Source organism: Arachis hypogaea, chromosome 14 (genome assembly GCF_003086295.3).
Source record: "Arachis hypogaea cultivar Tifrunner chromosome 14, arahy.Tifrunner.gnm2.J5K5, whole genome shotgun sequence".
NCBI classification, from domain to species: domain Eukaryota; kingdom Viridiplantae; phylum Streptophyta; class Magnoliopsida; order Fabales; family Fabaceae; genus Arachis; species Arachis hypogaea.
Genome location: NC_092049.1, coordinates 20,705,158 through 20,718,584, shown reverse-complemented (window position 1 = coordinate 20,718,584; position 13,427 = coordinate 20,705,158). Strand labels below are relative to the sequence as shown.

At 31.5% G+C, this 13,427-nt stretch overlaps 1 protein-coding gene across 1 annotated transcript; it reads left to right on the top strand.

Annotated features, from left to right (window-relative positions):
• The first annotated feature begins 6,524 nt into the window (after positions 1–6,524).
• On the top strand, positions 6,525–10,228 carry LOC112741782 (galactan beta-1,4-galactosyltransferase GALS3). Its single transcript, XM_025790887.3, has 2 exons — positions 6,525–8,143; positions 9,650–10,228. Exons 1-2 carry the CDS (start codon positions 6,927–6,929, stop codon positions 9,993–9,995), a joined length of 1,563 nt encoding a protein of 520 aa, XP_025646672.1. The 5' UTR covers positions 6,525–6,926; the 3' UTR covers positions 9,996–10,228.
• Positions 10,229–13,427: the final 3,199 nt, after the last annotated feature.

Genomic DNA, 13,427 nt, shown 5'->3' with positions numbered 1-13,427 from the left:
AACCGCACAACCTCGAATCATTCCATAACGGGCTAGTTGCGGTGTACAAGGGCTTGGGTCCAAACTTTGGAGAGGATTCCAGATTCTTTAACAAAGTGGATGCAGCAAAAATAAAATGGGTGAGACATTGATGTATTTTACATGTTGCATGATACAGTATATTTAGACAAGAATGTATTTGTCCGTGTCAAATGCTCTACACAGTTTGCTAGGTGTTTGTTGCATATGTAGGACAATTCTTGATGTTTTTTCCTGATCGACTTGTTGAGTAGTACTTGTTGAATAGAAGCAATCATAATTAGGACATGTGATGTATCGCCTATTGGTGCCCGTAGATTGGGATGATTGTTTCGCTTGTGTAGGATTTGATCTGTTTGTGCTTCATGGTATACCATACAATTAATGTTTGACGCTATTGTGATGCGTGAATTTTTGTGACAGTGGTTTATTCCGATGTGTTCAAGAGGACACTGGTGGCTGTATGCAATTGAAGTGGCAAGGAAAAGGATTGTGGTAATTGATAGTCTTCATGATGAGGCACATGACAATGAAAGGAAGAAACTAGATTCATATGGGGTAAGATCAAATAATTCCTTAAGCATTAATCATGAATACATGAACCCCTTAAAACATATGCTGAAGAGAAATTGCTGAGTGATTTTCAGGGACGGCTAATTGAAGACATGGCTAAGGTGGCCATCCCGACATATGGCCGGAGTCCAAACGGCCCAATGTGTGTGTATGCCAAAGTCCCCATGCAACCAAACGGGTAAGTAGTTCAAAGCAACAAACCCAATAAATGATTACTTCGCAAGTGGATTTAGCATAACCATTTTATTAATGGCAATGGTTTTACTGGATTATCTAGTTGGGACTGTGGTATCTATGCCATCAAATTCATGGAGACATGGAATGAAGGTTGTAACATAGATGAATGGAATGATAAAAGTTAACATGTCGGTCTTTGTTTTGGTTGTGTTTTTCCCCGTTGAAGGAATTGAGCATGTTGTCGATCGAATGCGTAGTAATGTTGCCGGTGAAAGAATCTGGAGCAAGACAACTCGGTTCAACAGAATTCTCCTCCATTAAAATGGCGATGAGAGGTCACGTACTTATGAAACGGGAGCCGCAACTCTCCCGTGTATTACACCGGATCAGTCGGTGACGACGAGGCTGCAATGGTGGAGGCCTTGGGCTGCAGGGGCTGCACAGTCCTTCTTCACGGAGACCTGAGGTGGGCTGCACGCCGCGCTGGTTGTGGAGTGTGGTGAAAAAAAAAATTTCTCCGCTTGGGGGTTTGATCGGACATCAAAATAGGGGGAGGCAGCATCGGTCGTGAGTGAGCGGGGAAGACTGGCTTCGTTATTGGTAAGCACCACCAAGAGAGGGAGGAGATACGGTTTCAGAGGATAGGAAACATGTAACTTTTCCTTATCCAAAAAGATGAATTTTAAAATTTTAAAAAAGGTTATTATTCTAATTAAATTAATTACATCATTAAATAAATTTAAGAGTAATTTACATTTGTAACCCCATTGTTCATATTGTTCACTAGAATTATTGTTCACCTATACTTTTCCTTCTTAAGTGGCAGCATATGGCTTGCTATGAAGAGTGTCAAACCTTCTCCATGGTAAGTCTTGTTTTAGATAACAACAAAGAAAAACTTGGTAATGAAATCATATCTTTGTTCTAAAGGGATAAGTATGATTTTAGTCCCAACGTAGAGGCCGAAATTTTGTTTTGTCCTTGGACTTTTTTCGCTACAAAATGAACCCCAAGGTTTCAGTTTGTTTTAAAATCGTCCTTTTTATCAATTTTATTTTTTTATTACTAAATTACCTCTCATTAAAAAAATTATAAAATAAAATAAATATAAAATAAATAAATAAAAAGAAGAAAGAAAGGGATACAGAGAAGGGGGTGGGGAGAGAAAGAAAGGGGGTGAGAAAAAGGGGAGGAGGGGGGAGAGAAGGGGGACCGTGATAAATCCCATATTTAGGGTTTATCTTGTACTTAATTTAGGAGATTTTATGACCTTTTACCCACATTTATTCAATGAAATAGCATTGTTTCATGATTGTCTCCCAATTTGTGCTTAAGTGTGAAAACATGCTTTCTAGGTCCTTAATTAGCTAAATTCAATTCACCCTTGATTCCACTAGATGCCTTGATTTGTTTGTTAAGTGATTTCAGGTTGAAAAGGCTAGGAATGAATCAAAGGAGTGAAGAGGAAAGCATGCAAAGTGGAGAACACATGAAAAAGCCAAAGATTTGGATATCTTCATCCACGCGCACGCGCACTGTACGCACACGCGTCGATCGCGAAAACGCAAGGAATGCACACGCACACTGTACGCCTACGCGCCGATGGGCGCACGTGATTTTTTAATAGAAAACGTGCCCAGCGATTTCTGAGAGCTGTGGGGCCCAATTTGCAACCAACTTTGGCGCCAAAATGCATTTAAAGGACCAAGGATTGAAGGGAATCAACACTTAGCATCATTCACACACATTAGGATTAGGATTAGTTAGTTTCTAGAGAGAGAAGCTCTCACTTCTCTATAGAATTAGGAGTAGGTTAGATCTAGATCAAGAATTCTTAGATCTAGGTTAATTTCATGCTTTGATTCACTTTTCCTTTATCAATTCTTCTTCTTCTACATCTCTTCTCTCTAGTTTAGCATTTAATTCTTGTAATCCTTTACTTTCATGTTGATACACTTTTGTTTCTTCTATTTTTATTTTAATGCAATTTATGATTCATGTTCCTTTATTGTTCATTTGATTTGTTGTTGTCTAATTCCTTGCAATTGAGTAGTGTAAATTTACTTTCCTTGCAATTTTACTATGTTTTTCTTTTATACCTTCCAAGTGTTTGATGAAATGCTTGGTTGGATTTTAGAGTAGAATTTTAGTGCTCTTGGCTTGGGAAGGTAACTTAGGAACTCTTGAGTTGCTAATGTCCAAGTGATTGACGATTAGGAGCCATTAACTCTAGATCTCACTAATTGATTTGGTAGAGAACTAGGACTTATGGACTTGGATTGATATAGCTCACTTGACTTTTCTCTACTATTAGTTAGGGGTTAACTTAGTGGGATTGATCCTTGACAATTCTCATATTGTGGTTAGTGATTAGGATAGAGATCCTTGACCACCAAACATTGCCAAGACCTTTTTAGCTATTAGTTTTCTTGTCATTTATCTTTCATGTCTCTTATCAAAAACCCCAAAACATACCTCATAACCAATAACAAGACACTTTGTTGCAATTCCTAGGGAGAACGACCCGAGGTTCCAATACTTCGGTTTATAGATTTTAGGGGTTTGTACTTGTGACAAACAAATTTTTGTATGAAAGGATTATTTGTTGGTTTAGAAACTATATTGCAACGAGACTTCATTTGTGAATTCTAAACCGTCAAAGATCCGGTCATCAGACCGCTGCCCTGCCGCACCGCACCGCACCACCACCGCGTCAGCTCCTCTGCCTTCTGCTTCTACTTCTGCTTCTATTTTTGCTTTTGTTGTTGCTTCACCATTGTTAATTCACTATTGTTGATTCACCTTTCACAATTGTTGTTGTTAATTTATTATTGGTGATACTGCTTCTGATTATAGTAAATTAGTAATTGCTTCTGATTATAGTAATTGCATGATGATGATTTTTTTTGTTTTCTGAGTTCTAAGTTCTGCATCTGGGTTCTTATTTTTCTGGTTCTTGTTTTTCTTAGTTCTTGGCAATGATGATGATGATTTTTCTTCTGATGATGATGTTTCTAGGTTTTTCTTCTTCTCTTCTTATGGATTTAGCTATTGTTATTCTGTTCCTGCTTGTGCTTCTGTTGGTGTTTCTGCTTGTGTTTCTGCTGGTGCTTCTGCATGATTTTGGGGAAGAAGGGATAGGGGTATTTTGGTTCGAAGGACAGTTTTAAAACAAATTAAAAATCTTGGGAACCATTTTGTAGCGAAAAAAAGGTCAGAGACGAAATAAATTTTTAACCTTTACGTTGGGACCAAAATTATACTTATTCCTTGTTCTAAATTATTTTTTCATAAGATGCATAGGCTTGGTTGTGATCCTTCCAATCCCTTGGTATTATCTGTTTGTTCTGAGTTGGATATGATCGTGAGTAAATTGCATTTTCATTGGGATTTAATTCAGGAGATTGAGGTAGGTTGAAGTTTTTGTTAAAGTTGAAAAATCATATCTGAGCATTTGCAACATATATTATTATTATTATTATTATTATTATTATTATTACAAGCAACACAACAAAATGGAAATCACAATCAACCATTGTAAAATTTAGGTAACTAAAACAGGATAAAATAAAAGCAAAAATGTATAAGGACTTGTGATACATTTTTATTTTATGACCTTTTTGTTGGGATCTATAGACACGGCCACTAATTCAACATTGTTATTACATTTTGATGTATGTACCTCTGCTATAAAAAGAAATATTATCTAGCTTTCGATATTGTCATTTTATGTAATGTATTAAATTTAAATTTAAAAGTTATTTTAAGATTTATATTATATTATAATTATGTTCTAAAGTATTTATTTATAATTTGTTTATTATTTTATTATAAAATAACTTTTTTAGTTGAATCACGGTTGAATCAGTAAACAAGTAAATCAATTACTAATACGGTTTAATAATTGGTCCAATTTTTAGAACTTTACTTGGAAGAGAATGCGAGACAAAACCCTTCTCTCAAAGAAGTGTGTTATGGAAAAAAATAAGAAAGAAAAAGAGAGTTCTTGAGACAGAAAAAAACAGTAACACCAACGTATTAAAAACTCCTCTGAATACCTTAAATGGCATGTTTCTATTCTATATGGACATCAAAAATAAGTAATAGGTATCATTAAAATAATAGATTTTAAATCAAAACACGAATGAATATTATAAAAATATTTTATCTTTTTAACAATAATATTAATAAGAATTTCATCAAAATTCTCTAGATTAAGTCTCAAACAAATGTCGTTTAAAATAATATTAATCAAACAGATGTTCCAACAAAATGAGTAAAATTAGTTTTTCATACAATAATATAATTAAACAATTATTACGTAATACGTAAAATAATTTTGTTGTTAAGTTAAATTTAATTCACACATTTTTTATTTAATAAATATAATTTTCTATTAGAGAAATGTTATAAACTTTGAAAAAACTTTTAAATATATTGGTACTCAGTGTATCAATAAATTTTAATCATTAATCTTAATTATATTTATTATATATATATATATATAGTAATTAAGATCATCAATTAAAAATTACTAAAATACTAGTATATTGGTACACTTTGAAAATTTTCTTAAACTTGGTTTTAGTACTATGTTCTTGTTTTATTGTAATTTTTCATAAATAAAATAATGAAAATTCAAGTACAATTAATTTCGTAATTTTATATGAAGTTAGTAGTTACAAATATTTAATAAGTTTAATTAAATTATCATTTAAGATTCTCAACTATCAACTTCACATGAAATTAATTATATATAAATTTTCACTAAAAAGTATTTCTATTTTAGACTTTTAGTTTTATTTAAATAGAAAATAATCAAAATATATACTCTAATAAAAATATCAAAAATATTTTTTACTTAAAGATATAATTTATTTGTTTAATCACATTTAAAATAAAAATAATATTTTATTACATATTAAAATTAAATTATATAACCAATATCTAATGATCAAAATAAAGCATTTTAATACAAAGACAACTATAAAATTTTCGTTAAAATACCTGTCTAAAAGAAATTGTGAAACAAAAAAAATAAAAGGATAGAAGAGTGAACCCAGAAAGAAAGATGAGTTGATATTAGCGTAAGGGCTGCTGACACTTGACACTGCATCCGTGGATAATGAACACTGGACACCATCTATCTATCCTATTATCATCCAATCCAAGTTATCCAACCCAACGGTAAAAAATCCACCATCAGTCTCCAATCATTCTCTTTCTTCCCTTAATTTTTTTCAGAAAACTTTTAGATGTTTGTTGAGTACATTGATTAATTATTTGCTTTCAAATTATATGTTACTCATCACTTATTTTGATACATAAATTTTTAATAAATATTAAATATATTAAAAAAATAATACTCTAGATCATATTATCTTATCTTGTAGTCACCAAAAAAAAAAATATTATCTTATCTTGTGTTCTTTAATCCTGTCTGACAGACTCACTATTTTTAGATTTAGGCTCTAGTAACTATAACTTTTTGACAAGAATAATATAATCTAAAATTTACTTTCTCTTCTTCCAAAAATATTTTTTTTTCTTTTTCAGAGTGATTATTAATATTATATTGTTTGTCTTCTTTTTTTTTTCTAATCCTATTCCTTTAATTCCAAACAAAGATTAAAAAAAATAAAAAAATTTAATCAATGTATCCAGTCTCAATAACTTTTTAATTACAAGTATTTAGTCACTACTTACAGACACACAACAAAATCAAAATAAATACACTTGAAAATTAAGTCATAACTCTAACCAAATTTTTATTCTAAATGGTAATATTGGTGTATACATCTTAGGTATATTTTCCTCAATTTACAAATCATATTAGATTACATATATAATCTCACAGTTCATATACACCATTCAATCAACAATCATAACATTACACTATTTTATTTTATTTTTTAAATATAAATCACGGTGTTTATAATAAGCCACTCTGTCATACACACTGCGCTAAAAACACAGATTATAAACACCCTTCCAACTTTCGAATACAAATAAGTACTCTGTTTCTCTCTTCCTTCTTTCTCTGCATCTATCTGCAACACCTTGTTTTCTCTCTCTATTATTACTATTTTCTCTTTCTTTTTTCTTTTCTGTTTTCTTCAAACATAGTGCAGCATATTTGAGTTTTGAAGCAGAAAGAAATGGCAAAAGAAAGAGAAAAGAAGCTGTTTGTTGGAATACTTGGGAACTATGCATCAGAGCTCAAACTTCTTCTCACAACTCTGCTTCTGTTGTGTGCAGTTGCAACTTTTCTTCAGTTCATTCCTTCACGTTTTACTATTTCTGCTTCCGATCTACGCTTCTGCATCTCAAGGGTGCAATCTTCGCCACCACCACCTTCACTTTCACCACCACTAACAACCACTTCATCATCCTCAGTTTCACACCTTTCAACACACGAAGAAAGCAAAATCACACTGCCACCGCCACCTCAACCATCACCGTCTCCACCACCACCAGCGGTGGAACAAGACAAAATCCTCGAAAATGGCATCATAAAACGTGCCTTCAATCCTTATGGTTCTGCGGCATATAACTTCATCACCATGGGAGCATACAGGGGAGGCCTCAACACTTTCGCTATTATCGGTCTGGCTTCAAAGCCTCTTCATCTTTATTCCAAACCAACATATGAGTGTCAATGGCTCTCTTCTTCTCCCCCTCACACACCAATCACTACTGTTGGTTACAAAATCCTGCCAGATTGGGGCTACGGAAGAGTTTACACTGTAGTTATTGTCAACTGCACATTTTCAACTCCTGTTAATGCTGGTAACACTGGTGGAAAGTTAGTCCTTCGTGCCTCAACAAGTGGTGGAGGCGATACTAACTTTAACATAACAGATACAATAGATGTACTCAATGAATCTCCAAATTCATTGGACCTTTCAGTTTTCACCTCTCCACCAAAGTACGATTATTTCTACTGTGGTTCCTCCTTGTACGGAAATCTTAACCCACAGCGCGTGCGCGAGTGGATCGCTTACCACGTGAAATTCTTTGGTCCGAAGTCACATTTCGTGATCCATGACGCAGGTGGTGTTCATGAGCAGGTTCTTGAAGTTTTGAAACCCTGGATGGAGCTTGGGTATGTAACCTTACAAAACATAAGGGATCAAGAGAGGTTTGATGGTTACTACCATAACCAGTTCATGGTGGTGAATGATTGCTTGCATAGATATAAATTCATGGCGAAGTGGATGTTCTTCTTTGACGTTGATGAGTACATATATGTTCCGCCCAAGAGTACTATTAAGTCTGTGTTGGATTCACTTTCTGAATACTCTCAGTTCACCATTGAACAGATGCCTATGAGTTCCAAGATTTGCCTGTCTTCTGATTATGGAAAAACTTACAGGTAAAATTAGTGTTCATTCACAGATTTCACATTCTAATTATTGCAAATAAATTTTTTAGGAAAATAAATTTCAGATCTGTATATTATTTCTGATTTTATTGGTAGAATACTTCTTCTTGCACTTCTAATTATTCTTTTGTTGTTGCATTGAAAATATTGGGTGTTTATGTGAGTGCTAAAATTATCAATAAAACATAATAGTTTATAATTAATGATTTTTTAGATAAACTCTTTAAACAAATCAAGGCAAGCCTTTTTAGTACATTGAGTAAAATATTTTTTTATGTATAATTTTTGTTATGTGCTGCAAAATTGAAGTTGCATACTAATTTAGGTTTTGATTGATTAACAATTGTAAGATTTCAATTGGGTTCTGTATCATTTCTTCTCTTTGCTCTTGGAGTGGGCAATTATAGTGGTATTGTTTTGGCTAAACTGACTATTGAATGGTTGTGGGCTTGTGGGGAATCGTAATGACCAATATCTTATGAGGGATGTCAGTATTTCTTTTGTTCTGTTTTAATGCTTGGTGTTTATGGTGGATCTTGATTCTTGAGTGGTTGGATTGTATACTCTTGTTTTCCCTGTGAGGGAAGTGAGGGGAATTAATTGATGTTCACTCTTTGGGAATTATTAATTAGCCCATGTCTTTGGTATGGATTCTATTTTCCTATTCCTGTACTGTGTGACAGGTGGACATGGGTTGTTTTAGAATTTTGGAGCTTTGAACCTTGTTTTAAGGTGATTAAATTCTTATTTATTAATTATGACTCATGAGTCATGACAATTAGTATTAAAAGTGGCAAATTGGTCTTGTTTTAGTACAAAGTATTTTAATATATCACACAACAATTTCCTAAATTCAATCACAAATGTCATCTTGTTGAATAACTTGGCTAAAGTCTGCTGTACCAAATTGCACATTGTCAAAATCTTGTTAGTTCTGGTAATTGCTATGATAATAAATAAATAAATTGAGATTGATAATATGTTCCTGAACGTTCATTTAGGCTGATTTAGATCCTTTGATTAAGACACATGATGCAGGGTCCACAAAATGAACGTTGATTAAGACGGATTTGGTGGTGTGCACTCAAAACCTTTTTCATTATTCCTAATTACTTTTGTTTTTTCATTTTCTTTTTTACAGTACATAATAATATAATATATAGTCCCACATTAACAGTTAGATCTAGCTGTCACTCAAGGTAGTTGCTCCATTTTTTGTTACCATGCACTAGAAAACAGAACAAACCATATTTTAGTTGTCCAATATATTGTTTCTTCTAGTTGGTTTGATAGCTACACCTCATTCATCCTCACACTAATACTTAGACACACACTTGTGAATCCCATAACACCTTCATCTTCATTTGCTGTCTCACATGGACAGCTGAAACAAAATTTTTATGTTTTAATTCTTCAATTGTAATAAGTTCTACTATAAGTATTGAGCTGTTTCTTTCTTTAAATAAAGAAAATCTCATAATCTTTCCACTTTTGTAGGAAATGGGGGTTTGAGAAGCTGGTGTACAAGGACTCAAAGAAGGGAATAAGAAGGGACAGAAAATATGCAGTGCAACCTCGTAGCTTGTATGCAACAGGGGTTCACATGTCACAGAATCTAGCAGGGAAAACAACTCACAAAACAGAAGGGAAAATCATGTATTACCACTACCATGGAACCATAGCAGAGAAGAGAGAATCATGCAAGATGCTTGTGAATTCAACACAGCTCACATATGAGAAAACCCCCTATGTTTTAGACACTACCATGAGAGACATTGCTGGTGTCATCAAGAAATTTGAGCTCAAGATGATTGGATCTAGGCTACAGAAAAATCGCCAATGACAACAACAATCTTTCATTTCTTTTTTTGGTTCAAGGGGAAAAAAAAAATAATAAACTATATAAATAATTTAACTTCTTGTAGAAATAGGTATTCATTCAGCGGTTCTTTGTTTCTTTTTTTATTTTATTATTATTCTGTGTTTAATAGTTTTCCTTTTCTTTTATATTTTTAATTTATTTATTTCTTATGTTTAATTTACAGCTGGGTATATGATCATGTTCCATTTTTAATATTCTTTTTTTTATGTGTTCTCTATAAATCCTTTATTTTTATTTATATATTGTGTATAAAAAATGATGAATTTGATATGGTGGTTTAATTATTTTGTCGGTGTGGGGCTAAGCATAGGGTATCCCTATTACCTTTGTCTATTGACACCTTGTGGATGCTGCCCAATGTGCTACTGTTGCTTTGCTGTTATGCATGCATCTTTTTTTTTTCAATTTTTAATTCTAATTTCAGATCCTTATTCCTTAAAAATATTATTTTATGAAAGCATACCCTTTCTCTTTTATTCCGTATATTACAAAGTGTAAAGTGGAAACAACTCAGAAGCTTGTATTCTGATCACCAAATTAGCAAATCTCAAATAAGAATTATAATTGAATTCCGCCTGGAGTATGCATAAATTTTATTGGTTAGTGACAAATTTTTAAATAAAATTTAGATTAATTATAATTTAGTCTTTAATTTATTAAATTAAAAAATATTATAAAAAATCAAAAATAAATTAAGAACTATAATTAATATGTAAACCCTTTACTAAAATAGTCTTTAGATATTCCACCTTTGACATTAATTATTAAAGCAATACAATTCTTTATTTTATTGATGATTAATATTAAATAATTTATATTTTTCTTTTGCATGAGAGTTACTAATTAAATTTTCATTGTTGGTCGGTTAATATTAATTTAACTATAATAAATTTGAATTGATTAAATCTGGTGAAATAAATGTTGAGAAATAAAATTTTATCTTATATATGTGACAATTAGACTTAGTTAGTCGACAAATCTTCAAATAAAATTCAGATTCATAATAAATTAGTTATAAACTCGCCAAACTAAGAAATACTGTAGGTTAAAAATTAATTTAACTATAAAATAAATATAAAAATGTTAATCACTTACATTTATATTTATTTATTATGTGATGTGAAATTGAAGTTAAAAGTGGATAAGGTGAATAAATCCTTTCAGTAAGGAAATTAAAGGGTACCTTATTATTTTCTTCTTTAACAGGGTCATTGATGAAAGGGGCTCATCACTTTTGGACAAGTCAAAAAGGACATGTGGGTGGCATGAGTGCCTTCTGTTTTGTGTATTGGAATAGGACAGTGGAATAAAACCAAAAGAAAATGCTAATAATACGACATAATTGAATCATTAGTCACCAATAATTAATTATAACTAACCACAAATTACATTAAGACCGACACATTCAGAAAGTGGTTATGTTATGCACAAAGGTTATTGTGTATGGTCATGAGTCTTATCATTGTCACGTATATAAGATGGAAGAACATGTATTATTCCTTGTAAAAATTGAAGTAGTAAATTAGGTTTATTATGTTGACATAAATATTACATATTTAGACATGATATTGCGTGGCTCAGAAGCCATTGTATTAAGTGCACTGCGCTTGGAGCCAACAAAGTGGAACCCTTAGATCCTTCCCCCTTTTAGTTCTTACTTCTTACACCCAAAAAATAATTTAAAGAAAAATAGTTATTGTTCTTCTTTGCTTTTCTGCTTTTTCCACCGTGGAAAAAGTTTAGATCCGGTGGAATTGGATATATTTGGATAGAGATATATTACACTTTTTTACTAAAATAATTAATATTAAACTAATCACATTTTTTGTAATTGAGTAATCAAAATTCTTTTACAGACTAAAATAATTAAACTACTTTACATGAACACAAAAAAACAACAATGGTTATCTTTTATATCTTTTATTCGTACTTTGGTTATAAGGTGAATTTAGTTAGATTTTATTATTTATAATATAAAGTTTAATTATAAATGATATTATAATACTCTTTTCAATTCTTATATAAATAACTAATCAATGATTGATTTTAATTTTAGTATTTATATAACATGATTATTTAAAACTTTATTAAAAATAATCTAAAAATTAAAATAAAAACTCATATACAGTTATTTTTATATAAATTAATAATTAAAATTAATAAATAATTATTTAATATATTTAATTAAATTGTCCTCAAAAACTAAGTTTTTAGCAAAACTCAATTTATAACCACATAAACATATGTCGGCACAATAATCCATTGTATTATGCATTTTATTGATTTTTAAAATATAAATGAAGTAGCTTGGCTAATTAATTTCAATATATCATTTTCAGTTTTAGACCCTAAAGCTTGCATTATTAATAGTAGGATTAGTTACCTTGTAATATCAAGAAAACAAATATTGTAAAAGGCACGTGGGTTAGTCAAAGATTCATGTTACACTTATAAGAGAGTTGGTTCAATATTTTCGTCACACCTCAATTCCGCGTACAAAATCATGAAAATAAAGAAAAATAGCGTCTGAAATGAAAGGGGAAAAAAAAATCTGAGATGTAATGTAAACTGAGGAAACCGTGTAATCTTATAGGTAGCGTTTGGTGGAGAGACAGAGACGGAAAGATTGAGACTGAGAGACAGAAACTAAGAGACAGGGATTGAAATAAATCTCAGTATTCTGTTTGGTGCAAAATGAGAGACAGGAATTGAAACAAGAATGAAACTTTAATTTAATTTGTACAAAGGGTAAAATTGGAATTAATTAATTGAAATAAAAGTATTTTAGGTATAAAATGTTATTAAAGTTTCAGTCTCCATTTCTAAAAATTTCAGTCCCCTTTGTCCCTACTTTTTGGAGGTACTGAAATACTGAAATTTTAGAGACAGAGACAGAAATTTTAGTACCAGTCTCTGAACTAACAAACACGATACTGAGTCTCAGTCTCTCAGTCTCTGTCTCAGTACCTCAAAACAAACGCTACCATAGAGATTTGAAGTGATGTTTCGAAAAGGAAAAAAAATAATTTAAATATTTAGTGCATGAATCCCCCGAAATATAACAATGTGCTAATTTCTATTATGAATAATCATTTTTTGAAAAAAAAAAAACTGAAAAACTAAGTAGAACCCCCCTAATTAATACAACTTATTTAGAAACAACTTTTTAATATGTAAAAACTGTTATGAAAGCCGAAACAAAATATTTTAAAAGGCTGAGTATTCTTTTTCTATGATTTTATTGAGGACAATTTATTATATTATCTTAAATATTTTTTTATGACATTATTTCTCAAAATGTGTGCCTGAATTCACTTAAAATACGTGGCTTTTATGGGTCTCAACCGTTAGTATGGGAAGCTTGTTGTCTTGTCGGTAGAACTAAGAATGTCT